At 37.2% G+C, this 13,930-nt stretch overlaps 1 protein-coding gene across 1 annotated transcript; it reads left to right on the top strand.

The window, feature by feature from the left end:
* Nucleotides 1-1,667: 1,667 nt before the first annotated feature.
* LOC149658735 (putative glutamate receptor) lies at nucleotides 1,668-11,275 on the top strand. Its single transcript, XM_089844484.1, has 9 exons — nucleotides 1,668-3,032; nucleotides 3,137-3,281; nucleotides 3,377-3,474; nucleotides 3,994-4,087; nucleotides 4,159-4,323; nucleotides 4,726-4,894; nucleotides 10,034-10,254; nucleotides 10,385-10,674; nucleotides 10,844-11,275. Exons 2-9 carry the CDS (start codon nucleotides 3,243-3,245, stop codon nucleotides 11,097-11,099), a joined length of 1,332 nt encoding a protein of 443 aa, XP_089700610.1. The 5' UTR covers nucleotides 1,668-3,032; nucleotides 3,137-3,242; the 3' UTR covers nucleotides 11,100-11,275.
* The last annotated feature ends 2,655 nt before the right edge of the window (nucleotides 11,276-13,930 follow it).

The following is a 13,930-nucleotide window of genomic DNA, read 5'->3' as shown; positions in this document are numbered from 1 at the left end:
TATTTACATCAATTAAAGCATTTATTAATATTCATTGTTAATATCTTCGATTTGGCCAATTACTATCTCTTAAATTACAAAAATCTTAATGAAAAATATACACTTACAGATTTTTTAAGGAAAAAAAAAACCATGCAATTCTAAAGGGTATTACTTGACACATTTTTCTCTTAAAATGTTTGAAACCGCATAAAAATTCTCTAACTAAAACAAATTGAAATCTATTTTGGAATTCGGTATTATTTTCACAACCAAAAATCTTTAAAATACTTAATATATATGATTTTTGAACTCCAAAGGCCCAAAACACTTGCTTCTTTTATAATCAAACAAAGAAACTGAAGGTATACATAAACGTTTAAGTTTTGGTTTCATTTTCTATGGGTGTGGTTCCCAGCAGATGAGAAGCTAGGTAAAAAAGCAAAGGCTTATGCATAAAACTGGCTCTAAGATAAATTGATAATTCAATAACAAAATTCAAACCTTACGTGACAAACGAAGACGTTTCTAGTTTATATAGTGTGACAAAGAACCTTAGTGATGAAATTAAAAGTTAGCAAGCCTAGAACTAATCATTTTCGACCACAAAAATCTCGCTTAAACCTTCTAACGACCCAGCCGCGTCAGAGATACTGGAAAGGCTGACTTGCTTTCGCACTAGCAGCGCCCTCTTCGATGATGACGTGCATGGCGTTACCTTAGTTACGCCAATAGAAGAGGCGTGTCACCTGACCCAAGAAATTACAGGTTGGAAAATTCAAACTAGAAAATCAGATGTGTTTTCTTGCTTTGCAGTTTTTTTGTAACGTTATGTTTCTAGTGTTGCTAAAAATATAGGATTATCAACTTCTGCTTGTGGGTCGAAATATAGTATAAGTTAAATATATAACAAAAAAAATTTGGTGGCATATGCGGAATAGTAAAAGTCCAAAAAACCGTCCCACGGAAAAAGAAGGCCTATACAACAACTTCGTTTTTCATTTTACTCTTTTAAAACGTGACCATACCGACTAGCGGGAAGGAGTTGGTAATCAATTGGCTAAAATGGGTTACATGTTTAGGACCGTAGGCAAGCCTACTTCAAACCACCACAGTTCCAACTGTCGGATAAATGTCGGTTACTAAACGGCCTAAGAATAACTTTGCTTTTAATTTTACTCTTCTTAAACGTCACAATAACGACTAGCGCGAGGGAGTTGGTAATCAATTGGCAAAAAATGTGTTGGAATTTTCTAGACAGTAGGCAAGCCTACTTTAATTCATCTCAGTTCCAACTGTCGGATAAATGTCGGTTACTAAACGGCCTAAGCATAACTTTGCTTTTAATTTTACTCTTCTTAAACGTCACAATACCGACTAGCGCGAGAGAGTCGGTAATCAATTGGCAAAAAATAAGTTGGAATTTTCTAGACGGTAGGCAAGCCTACTTTAAACCATCTCTGTTCCAACTGTCAGATAGATGTCGGCATTGCCAACTAAAAGAAGTAGTCGGCTTCATGAGTCGGAAAAGTGTCGGAATAAGCATGGTACAGCTGACTGGACCGTAAACCGACTATTCGACCTTTAACCGACTGTTATGCGGAAGGCTTGTGCTACTGGGGACAGTGTATAAACAGTGTAATTAATAATATAATAGGAAATTATTCGGTTTCCACGGGATAATTATTAGTTTAATAAAAAATCCAATTGCTTCGATTACCTTAGCAATCCCCCCAATAATATATATATACATATAGTATATATTTACATGGTATAGAAATCTTGTATGTAACCAAACAATACCAAAAACATACCACAGTGTATAAACAATGCAATTAAAAATGTAATAAGAAAAAAACAACACTTAACCATAATTGCAATATATCCCATTATCTTATGCCGAAAACAATGTTTACCCAGTAATTAGTCAGCTCGACATGAAAGGAAAATTCCAAAAATCTAATTATCAAGAACCATATTGGCAAGGAGGCTAATTATTTCCCTCTATCTTGGGAATATATGAGGTTAACGATGTAGATAAAGTACATCATATTTCGTAAGCAAAGTCGGAAGGTTTAATATAGAGATGTTTTCACTAAAGGAGTTGAAGAAATTCCTCCCTATTGTCTCAGCTTTACCTTCATTGCAGTGTTGTCAGGCCCGCTTTTTTAGCCTAGTTAGTCAAGTACTGATTGAAACTGAACTGCAGGCCTATCTCTCTGCAGCCTCTTGTCCACCAACGTCCTGGCAACATTGAGGTGAAAGCTAAGTAATACATAATTTTCAGCCCAGTGTAAGCGGAGCACGAGGACATCGTAAAAAATGTTCTCATACTTATTTACCTTGTGCTGTTTTAATAACATACGAAGGAGACTTTCCCGTAAGGAGCTAGGGTTCTTTCCCTTTACAGACTAATCGATTATGTAAGTGAACTCCAGCATTGTTATACTTCAAAAAACTAAAACAGGCAAAAATACCAGAAGTGAGATGAGACTAGAAGTGAAGGGCTCTAGCATTGGTAATTGATCCTGGCATTAGTGATCAAATTTGAGGATTTTACGCCGCTTCAATCGCGCCTACGCTAGAGAAAAAAAAATTGGTCGAGTTCCAAAAAAATTTCTTACCCCCTTCCCATCAACCTAAAGCGGCGAAACACGGACGCGGGTGCTGGAATCTAGTTCGGCCGTCTACCACCGCGAGCGTCTCCCGTTTTGGAGGGGAAATTCTGAAACCGCCACTAGAGGGCCAACCGTTGGTGTGTTATCAAGAATATTCACTTTTGCCGAGTGAAGAATTTGGGTTAGCTCAGTACTTCTAGTCTCATCTCACTTCTGAAAATACGAATATTGCCGACAACAGGTGCTTTCACATTATACAAAGGTAATTGCGCTTGGGTTTTCGAAAACATTTTTTTTTTCTTGGTTTATGATTCTTGATAAAACCGAAAGACACTGACAGATCTAAGCTAACTCATGTTCTATGATCTAGTTTCGTCCGCAGGTAGCGTTCAGTTTAAACGTGTAAATCTATTTTTAACGAATTCTGCTACAAACGTAAGTGTTTCTCTGCATAGGTACAATTTGTTTTAACCGCGAGGGGAAAGTGAATAATTGTTTTTAAAAAAGTAATCGGTAGGCCTACTTTGGATCTGTTCCAGTAGCCGTACCGAATTAAATTTTTCACGTTTGCACTACGAATTCTGTGATCACCAAGATCCAAAAATTTCTAACTCTCCGATAACCGAGCACCCAAAAACAGCACAAATGGAGGCACGGCCGTTTCTAACGTATTGCTCCACAGCCGTAAGTACTATAGAAAATATCCGAATGTTATTGCTATGGTGATGATCCAACCGCCAGAACGTTAAAAATAAAACATAAGAATTTCGTTTGACCAGTTACCGTTTTGGGGCTTCTTCGATAGCTTGGTACCTCCGGTAGTCGACGGTGAAGTTAAACTTCTTGTTGAATCAACAATATTGAAAATGAATACGAAGTAAATATAACCTCAGACCACCTAACCCATGGACAGGCAAAGCCATGTTAAACCCGCGTTATCAAATGTCAATGCGTAGCACGCGCCCTCACGCGTCTACTGACCGCAAATTATCGCCAAATGTCCCGTAAAGAAAAATTCCTCTGTAATGGTTCGGGATATTTTTTAGCCAAGGCTTAATGTTAAACAGACTTTATGAACAATACCAGTGTGATATTTACAAAAACTAACTTGATAGATCGTTTATGAATCTTTAATTAGAGACAAGCTAAAATAAATAAACAATGAGATTCAACTCTTAAATATCGGTGACTGGAGGCTTCTACTCGTCAAAAAACAAAATGGCGCGAATTCTACTAGGGTTTGGTGAAAAACGTCCAACATCCGCCGCCACAGCGCTAGTGTCAGCCGTTGCTCTAAGCAAACCTAGCTTCCTATTCAGTTGCCTGTCCATGGGTTAGGTGGTCTAAGATATAACTGGCACGCAAATCATCTGTGGTGCTTCATAATTTTGTTTAGTTATACAGGAGTTCTCACTAAGAATGACATGGATTTCGGTCGAATATATGGTGAAGGAAATGGCACTGGGATGCTAGGAATACTTGCCAGAGGGGTTAGTGCAACCAAGTTAGATTATTTAGTTAAGACGTTCTACTTGAAGGTCATATTCGAATATAATTTAAGGAAGCTGACATCGGTTTCGCTATGATTCAACCGAAAATTGACAACTTTAAATATGTGGAATTCACCAATGTATTCTCAGTTGACGAATGGATTATAACTAGTTCCAGTGACGCTGTTGAAGTTCGTTCAACAGCCTTCTCATTTCTGGGCGTTTTCGATATTTTGGTAAATAACGTTCGAATAAATATCCACTGTATAGTCAGGGATAGATTTAATTTTAGAAGCAGGAATGGAGAACGGTTAGTATTTACTTCAGTCTGAATCATAGCCCAGAATATAGCACCTCCCTCCAACACTTGACGTAAATTTTAAATTATCTTATTGGCTCACTTCAACATACGTTTTGATGACGCTGCTGCCGGCATGCCGTAAAATATGTTATTACTTTTTACCTCTGTCGCTATGACCCGCCTCTTCTTTCATACGCCCCCGTCCCATGGAAGGGGGTCCGGGACTCTGAAGCGCGCCCAGATTACTCTATTCTCCATTCCTGCTTCTAAAATTACATCTATTCCTGGTATACTCCTTCAAATGTGCACCCACTGAAAATGATATTTGTTTTTGCAGACCTGGGTAGCATTCGGTGTCGCCTTTTTCTGTTATTCAATGGCTTTATCGGGCATTCAAATTGGTTATTCAAAAACTAAATTCACACGGAACAGGCACCGTAAATTATCGATTCTCAGCCGCGTTTTTGAAAATGTCTTCACGAGTTTCAAGATTTGTTTAAATCAGGGTAAATTGCGAGGGGTCGGACTTCGGCCAAAATCCCGTACACTTACCCTGAAATCACTTTGAAAATCCTAAAATCCCGTTTAAAATCCTAAAATCCCACTGAAAATCCTAAAATCCAAAAATCCAAGTCAAAATCCTAAAATCCAAATGAAAATCCTAAAATCCAAATGAAAATCCTAAAATCCAAATGAAAATCCTAAAATCCAAATGAAAATCCTAAAATCCAAATGAAAATCCTAAAATCCAAATGAAAATCCTAAAATCCAAGTTAAAATCCGAAAATCCAAATGAAAATCCTAAAATCCCTGTGAAAATTCTAAAATCCCTGTGAAAATTCTAAAATCCCTTTCAAAATCACTAAATGTGTGTGTGTGTCTGTCACCGCGTCCGCAGTTGGCAAATCGGAGCAAATGTGTTCACAGAAAGCAATTTTTGGCTTCTACTCCCATCGTTAGGATTAAGAAGTACGCGGCGATTGGCATAGGGTTACGAGAAACTTATAGCCTCCCAATGGCACGGCTTCCACCAAAAATTGCAATTGCGGGTTTTCTTATCATTTATTGTGAATCAATACCCTTTTCCAAAGCTGTTAAAGAGGCATACGCTTGAATTCAAAGATCAACAATAGCTATGTTTAAAATGACTTTTTTTAAAAAGATTTAGCTAGAATTAAGGTAAATTAATGACGATTATTTAATTTTTTAAGAAAAACCTCGTAATTGCGTCTCGACTCGGAGAGGTGTATTTATGTTTCCAAACTTGTCTTATCATTTAATATGAACCAATTGCCTTATAAATTTACAAAATCAGTGAAAAAGATGGTCGCTAGAAATCAAACGTTAAAAATTGCTATGTTTAAAATTATTTTAGGAATAAAGTTTCTTAAAGCGACTTAACTAGAACAAAGGTATATTTCTGACGATTAAAATAATTAATATCAACTATATTTATTTAGTTTTTTGAGAAAAACCTCTTAATTTGGTAGTTAGCCCTCGTCTCACCTCGGAGAGGCTTATTTTGGTTTCGCAACTTGTTTTATTATTCTACAGATAAATCTCGGATAAGTTTCTACTTCTTAATTGTTTCAACATGTTACGATGAAAACTAGTAGATAGGCCGAGTGTTAAAAGTAATAAAAATCAATTTAATTTTAAGGGTTCTAAAACGGATTTGTTGTGACGGTCGGCTTATTTGTTAACATAACTAGCGCCACTCCCTTGATATGCATTAAATATGGTGTCATAATATGATGAATAGGTGATCTACTTTAAATTTCGGTTTTTACACTATGCTTAAGTGGTAGTATAGTAAATTGAATGAAAACAATACACTGGGGATTGAAATCGGACGATAATACACTGTAGCCCAGGACTTTTAGAGTTTGACCTAGAACATTTGAACATAAAGATGAAAATTGGTACATGTGTTGTTTTTGACCCAACAAAAAATATACTTAAAGTCCCCTGCTGTACAGCGCGAGCTTTCGCCGCCATCTTGGAAAATGGCCGCCGTTAATTACAGCTACAATGTATTCCACGTTCTTCTTCAAATATTATGAAAATTGGTACACATTATGATTGGAACCACATGAACAACATGGCCAAATTGTACAGCTCTGTGTTCAATAGTTTGGTCGCCATATTGGAAAATGGCCGCCGTTAATGCTAGGGACAGTATATTTCACCATGTTGTTGGAAAACTATGAAAATTAATAGGTATTACAATCAGAGCTGTGTGAATCTCATAGTAAAATATTGAAGCCATTAATCAGATAGTTTGGCCGCCATATTGGAAAATGGCCGCCATCAATGTTATATAGATACAGTATATGGTTGAAAAAATATGAAAATTGGTAATAATTATATTGAAGACCGTCTAAACATCATACCTGAATATTGAAGACGTGCTACTGACAGTTTGGGCGTCATCTTCGAAAATGACTGCTGAAAATGATAAATATATTTCAAATATATAAATCTTTTTGAAATTCCTTTTTTGAATAGATTATTTTCATTAACGTAATAAAAAACAAAAATTGGATATCTCGAAGTCGAAATTATCGACGCCATCTTTAAAAATGGCCAAATGAAAATCATTGCCCTAAATTCTGAAAGAAGCAAAAGTTATTCTAAGCTGTTATTCTCAACATGTTGATTAGAGAATATGATTTAATATGGGGTTTATACATTCTAGTGTTGTTTAAGATTAGAATTTAGACAAATCTCTAGCATTTCATACATATTCATAGTCATCCTGAAGATTTTTCATAATAATTGATTAGGCGCTACACCTAGCTAGGGGACTTATCAGCGCCCCTCCCCATCATATTCCAAATTGAACCTGCGGAACCGCCGTCATGGCACACGGGATCGGCCAGTGGGACCAACAAACGCCACTTGAGCAGGTGACAGAAGCTGGACACCGTCAGCGGCGAGCCCAGTCAGGAGTTGGTCGGTGATAGGGAAGGATTAAGGCAGCAGAAGACTCGAGGGGACGGGGGAGTTCTCTCCAAGCACAACAGTGCCATACGGCCCAAACAAATAGTGTATCCGCGACCCCTAGAGGGTTACCAATAGCGGGGGCGAGCCGAGGCAACAAATAGGCGGGGGCGAAGCAGGGGGGGGTCAAAACCTTCACGGAATGGGCAAGGAACGGTCTGAACCAAGGGCGAACCCAAGGAACTCCCGAACCGTCACACCGAACTCTGGCCCCCTCCGCCACGATAAGTTTTTTGAGTTAAAAAGGTTAAGAGAACATTTCTTCCATTTATGTGCTGTGACTGGTGTGGTTATGATAAGGCGTGGTTTAAAGTATTGACAGATAATCAACATCTTACAAATTTGTTGCGCTTTTTTAATGGCCATATTGCATCTAGGGAAGCCATAGCTGCTGCCGAAGAGAGATTTCTTTTCGCTTTTCATAGGGTGATAATTGACACGTCACGCTTCAACTATGTAGATATTACACTTATAATGGAACGGTTGCCACATATACTGTCAAGTCCTCATTTGATCTCGCTAAGCTTCATCCAACAACCGACACCGCAAAACTACACTTTTCCGAGCGTATCTTCAAGTCCAAAATAGCTAGGAAACGATTTAATCCCATTCACACCATTCTCCTTCCGGCATCAGATGATTTTGTAACACTCATTATTTCTACCTGCAGTCTGCAGAACATCTTGTATAAAGAACTGTGAATGTAGACGATCAGGATTAGCTTGCTGGGCAATGTGTGGTCATTTTCAAGGTATTAGCCGTAATAAAAAATCTTCAGGATGACGAGAAATATGAACGAAATGTTAAAAATGTGTCTTAAATCTAATCTTTAACGACATTAGAATGTATATACCCCATATAACACGGTTTTTCATAACCAAAATCCAAGTAATATGGCTTTCCTTTTCTTTTTTCCAGATTTTAGGATAGTAATATTTCAGGGACCATTTTTGAAGAAGGATCGATAATTTAGACTCGAAAAAAGTTATTTTTATGGCGTTTTATACGTTCATGAAAATCATCTACTCAATAAAAAAATATCGAAAAATTTTATACATAGGTAATATATTTTGCACTTCGAGCAGTCATTTTCGAAGATGGCGCCCAAACTATCAGTAGCACGTCTTCAATATTCAAGTATGATATTTAGACGGTCTTCAACATAATAATTACCAATTTTCATAATTTTTGAACCATATACTGTATCTAAATGGCATTGATGGCGGCCATTTTCCAACATGGCGGCCAAACTATGTGTCTGATAGCTTCAATATTTTACTATGAGATTCACACAGCTCTGATTATAATAGCTATCAATTTTCATAATTTTCCAACAACATGGTGAAATATACTGTACCTAGCATTCACGGCGGCCATTTTCCAATATGGCGACCGAACTATTAAACACAGAGCTGTAAAACTTTGCCATGATGTTCATGTGGTTCCAATCATAATGTGCACCAATTTTCATAATTTTTGAAGAAGAATGTAGAATACATTGTAGCTGTAATTCACGGCGGCCATTTTCCAAGATGGCGGCGAAAGCTCGCGCTCTACAGCAGGGGACTTTTAGTATATTTTTTGTTGGGTCAAAAACAACACATGTACCAAGTTTCATCTTTATGTTCAAATGTTCTAGGTCAAGCCCATTTTTGGCCTATCTGTCCTGGCCTACTGGCATATAATTCAGCACTCAGAACACTATAATAATAAGTTGAAAATTAAAATAAGGGTTAAATTCCCAAAATACCGTTCAAAATCCTAAAATAAGGGTCAAATTCCCAAAATACCGTTCAAAATCCTAAAATAAGGGTCAAATTCCCAAAATACCGTTCAAAATCCCAAAATCCAGGTCAAAATTCCAAATTCCCAATCAAAATCCTAAAATCCTGGTCAAAGTTCCAAATTCCCACTCAAAATCCTAAAATCCAGGCCAAAATTCTAAAATCCTGGTCAAAGTTCCAAATTCCCACCCAAAATCCTAAAATCCAGGTCAAAATTCTAAAATCCAGGTCAAAATTCTAAAATCCTGGTCAAAGTTCCAAATTCCCACCCAAAATCCTAAAATCCATCTCAAAATTCCAAAATCATTTTGAAAATCCCAAAATCTTGAAATCCCGTACACAAAATCGCTCCATGTCCGGCCCCTCGGTAAATTGTCTTATGACTTCAACACAAACCACATGTCAATGAGACACCTTTTTCGGAAAATGTTACGAACTCGTTTTAATAGAAATTTTAAGGAACTCTTACGTTGTAGCGCCAAAGTAGCGGACTATTAACCGCGTGACTTTACTAAAATACACTATCATATATAGAGCTATCTCAGACTCCTTGGTGTGACGTCACCCATGCTATTTCCTCATAGAAACAAAGCGGTACCAAACATGGCCGCCCGCTGCCAAAGCTAAACCGGTGACGTTTTTCCTAGGCACCCACGTCACAACTGAGATATCTCTATAGGGAAAATGTTTTTAATGTGGTAAACAACTTGGACATAATTTCTTAAATTAAATGCATCGCACCGTTTTTCTGTTTCAACAAACTACGCGACAAAGTAACCTCCCCCTTCTGAAGGGTGTTCTTATTGACTTCTGATGCTACTTACTTATCAAGGCATTCGAATACTGCGTTTTTTATAGGAGTAAATGCAAATGTATACGAGTACGCTGGGCTTAAATTGGCCGTCTGTTCATGGGTAATCTTTTGTTTCGTTATGACGCAATGCATTTCGGGAGGCCTTCTTTCAAAGTTGACCTTACCATCGAAAAGAGTTTACATTGAAACACTGGAGGATATGTTGAGATATCCTAACCTGCCCATTTATGTTCCTAAAGACTCGGCATCAGAAGAACACTTCAAAGTAAATTGAGAATGAACTTTCCAAAACCATGAGATATAATTGATTTTACATTACAACTACATATATACTGTTGCAAATTCGGCATTGATACATATGTTATTGATTTAAATGATATATAATATTCTTTCAGGATTCGATAGATCCAGTTGCCAAGGCTATCCACGAACAGATTTTAAGACACAACATGATAGAAACTGTGGCTGAAACCAATATTGTGGAACGCTTTAACGAGATGGCGGACAACTTATTATTTTCGATGCTACCAAAGATCGTTATAATGGAAGGAATTAAAATGCTCGAGTTATGCGAGATGTTTGAGAATCAAATACATCTTTCAAAAGAACCCGCTTTCACCACCAGACTGGCGTTTCCAATCAGGAGAGGAGTCCATCCTTATATTTCTGCTGTCTTTAGAAACACGTAAGAAACCTTTGTGCTTGCCTACAATGTCTTGCGTTTGCTATTCTCGAACCTTCGTTAATGATTTCACCATCTTGAAATCAAACATAAAAGTTGTTCTGTATTTGTAAAACCGGTTTCCCCACAACAACGAAATATTTTACTTCTTACAAAATAAAGTTTCATTCAGATCACAAGCCTTGTTTGAGGGTCACTTGCTGTACCACGACCAACGGTTCAACGTGTGGAAGACGCATATTTGCTTGGAAGAACACAAATTGGTCAAAAGCCTTGTGGAACCTCTTTCTCTAAAGCAGTTTCGAATGGGACTGTTCTTTTTGTCTCTGTCTGAATTTTTAATTATATTCGTGTTTATATTTGAGTTTGTCGTAGGAAGAAAAGTCAAACAAACAACTCTCGTAAAACGCGAGGCTTGGAGAAAATAGAAAAGAAAATGTTCTGGAAAACATGCTGAATAACCAAAGATTACAGCTGACGATCCCAATTTGTTACTGCGTTAACATAAAAACTTACGAGAGGGTACTTCAGTTTATATATACTGCAATTAATTGTTGAAATGAACTCATTAAAATATATATGTACCATTCACTTTAATATTAAATAAATCTATATCTATATAAATCAAAGTCCTGACTGACTGACAGACTGACTGATAATCAACGCCCAGCCCAAACCACTTGCCCTAGAAGTAGTAGGCGCGTACTAAGGAAGATTTTTTCAATCCGCCGCCATCTTAATAAATGGCGCCCAGAAATGTAAAAAAATCTTCTCTATGCAACAAAGTCCGCGCGTTTCGACCGATTTTGCAAATATTAAGTACACTGGTATCCTTTAACCTATAGACGGGCTGAGTGATCTTTTGGGTTCGATTTGTTGCCATCTTTTTAAATGGCGGCCAAAAACTTAAAATCGCTTATTTATGGAATAATATCTGCATGAAAAATAATAAAAAATGTCCCGTCGGGCTGACGGGCAACGCCGAGTGCCTTCTCTCCTAGGGTTCTGTAAAAATATTAGTCATCAGTAAAATCTACGCATTCTTTATATCATTTTGATGGAAGTTCTTATTACACGAGAGCGACGACGCGGGTAACAGTTAGTCTAATATAAATCAACGCAATTTTACCTCAAAAAACAATATAAGTTCATTTAAGGCATTTTTGGGAATCTAGGAAAAACAAAAAGTATATTCACAATAATATTATAATTTCAGTCTAAAATGGACTCATTTTCAAGTTAAATATAATCAGAAGTGAGATGAGGCTAGAAGTGAAGGGGTCTAGCATTGGTGATAGATCCTGGCATTAGTGAACAAATTTGAGGATTTTATGCGGCTTCCGACGCGCTAAAATTAGAGAGAAAAAAATTGGTCGAGTTCCAAAAAAATTTCTTACCCCCTTCCCCTCAACCTAAAGCCGCGGAACACGGACACGGGTGCTTGAATCTAGTTCGGCCGTCTACCACCGCGAGCGTCTCACATTTTGGAGGGGAAATTCTGAAACCGCCACTAGAGGGCCAACCGTTGGTGTGTTATCAAGAATATTCACTTTCGTCGAGTGAAGAATTTGGTTAGCTCAATACATCTAGTCTCATTTCACTTCTGATATAATCTATATTAACTCGACGTTATATGGCTAGCGATTAAGACAACCAATATTTTATCTACTCTTGGGCCTTACATTATTATAACATTGTAAAGAGTAAATATCTCGTGGCAATGAGAATAATCGTAAAAACTTTCATTGTTTTTTCTTATTTACAAACTCTCGAGTCTAGAATATTTTGTTTGGTCAGTCAGTCAGTATTGACAATACGGCCACCATAAGTATAGAATTTATTCTATAAGTCACCGAAAGTTTCGTCGTAAAGGTATTTAAGTGAAATGTTATTGATTCTATATGGGACTATCAAATCCTTAGAACAGATCATATACAGATTTATATCTTTTGTAGGCCCCATAGTGTACGCTCTTGTCATTAAGGAAGTTAATATCGGGTAGAAATATCGAAATTTTAAAAAATATTGAAAAGACAAATCGATAATTGATTTAGAATACAAAAAGTCGATGAAACTAGTGTGGTTCTGATCAGTTACGTCAGATATCTCATGAAAAGTACCAAATTTATCTGAACGACGTATATGTCCAGTGGAACCAAAATTTTAAAATTATCGATACCGTGATATATCGTCGAGAAAATATCGATATATCATAATAATCCATATCTGAACAAGCTTTCAGTAAAAAAATGTCTCATTATGGAACACTACTAGATATTATTTTCCTACGTTTCGACCTTCAGCCACGCAAAATGGTAAAATAGCGAAAGTTATAACGATAATCCCTTTTTTAGCATTATAATCTTAAATGACCATTTAGAATGAGAGGCTCATAGCCCGCTTTCTCAAAGCCCCCAACCCTGGCAGTTGAACATAAAGAGCTAAGTGTTCTATCAAAGACAACACGATCGTTGCGGCGATATCGGAAATATTTCGCTTTCAGGTAGGAAAATTATAATATAACTAGTAGCAAAGGCACCAGGCGTTGCCCGTCAGCTTATCGGCCGCCATTTTAAAAGATGGCAGCAAATACAAACCCAATAGCCGTGAAACCAGTTCATAGGATATAGGGAACCAGTGTACTAAATAACAAAGAAATATATTAAATTATCCGAAAGTTATTCCAAAAATAATTTTTTTACATATCTGGTCGCCATTTTTCAAGATGGTGCAGGAGTAACGTCCCTGCCAAAAAAAAACTATTTCCTGTTAGTTTTCCTATTTCGTGCGAGTTTCCCAGACTATATATTTCGTGCGAGTTTCCCAGACTATATATTTCCTGCGAGTTTCCCAGACTATATATTTCCTGCGAGTTTCCCAGACTATATATTTCCTGCGAGTTTCCCAGACTATATATTTCCTGCGAGTTTCCCAGACTATATATTTCCTGCGAGTTTTACCAGACTATATATTTCCTGCGAGTTTCCCAGACTATATATTTCCTGCGAGTTTCCCAGACCATATATTTCCTGCGAGTTTCCCAGACTATATATTTCCTGCGAGTTTCCCAGACTATATATTTCCTGCGAGTTTCCCAGACTATATATTTCCTGCGAGTTTCCCAGACTATATATTTCCTGCGAGTTTCCCAGACTATATATTTCCTGCGAGTTTCCCAGACTATATATTTCCTGCGAGTTTCCCAGACTATATATTTCCTGCGAGTTTCCCAGACTATATATTTCCTGCGAGTTTCCCA

The sequence above is a fragment of the Phalangium opilio genome, unplaced genomic scaffold (assembly GCF_054372755.1).
Source record: "Phalangium opilio isolate 3A_F unplaced genomic scaffold, DU_Popi_V2 ptg000075l_1, whole genome shotgun sequence".
In the NCBI taxonomy this organism is placed as follows: Eukaryota; Metazoa; Arthropoda; class Arachnida; order Opiliones; family Phalangiidae; genus Phalangium; species Phalangium opilio.
The sequence above is the reverse complement of the archived record's forward strand: the minus strand, read 5'-3'. Positions and strand labels throughout refer to the sequence as shown.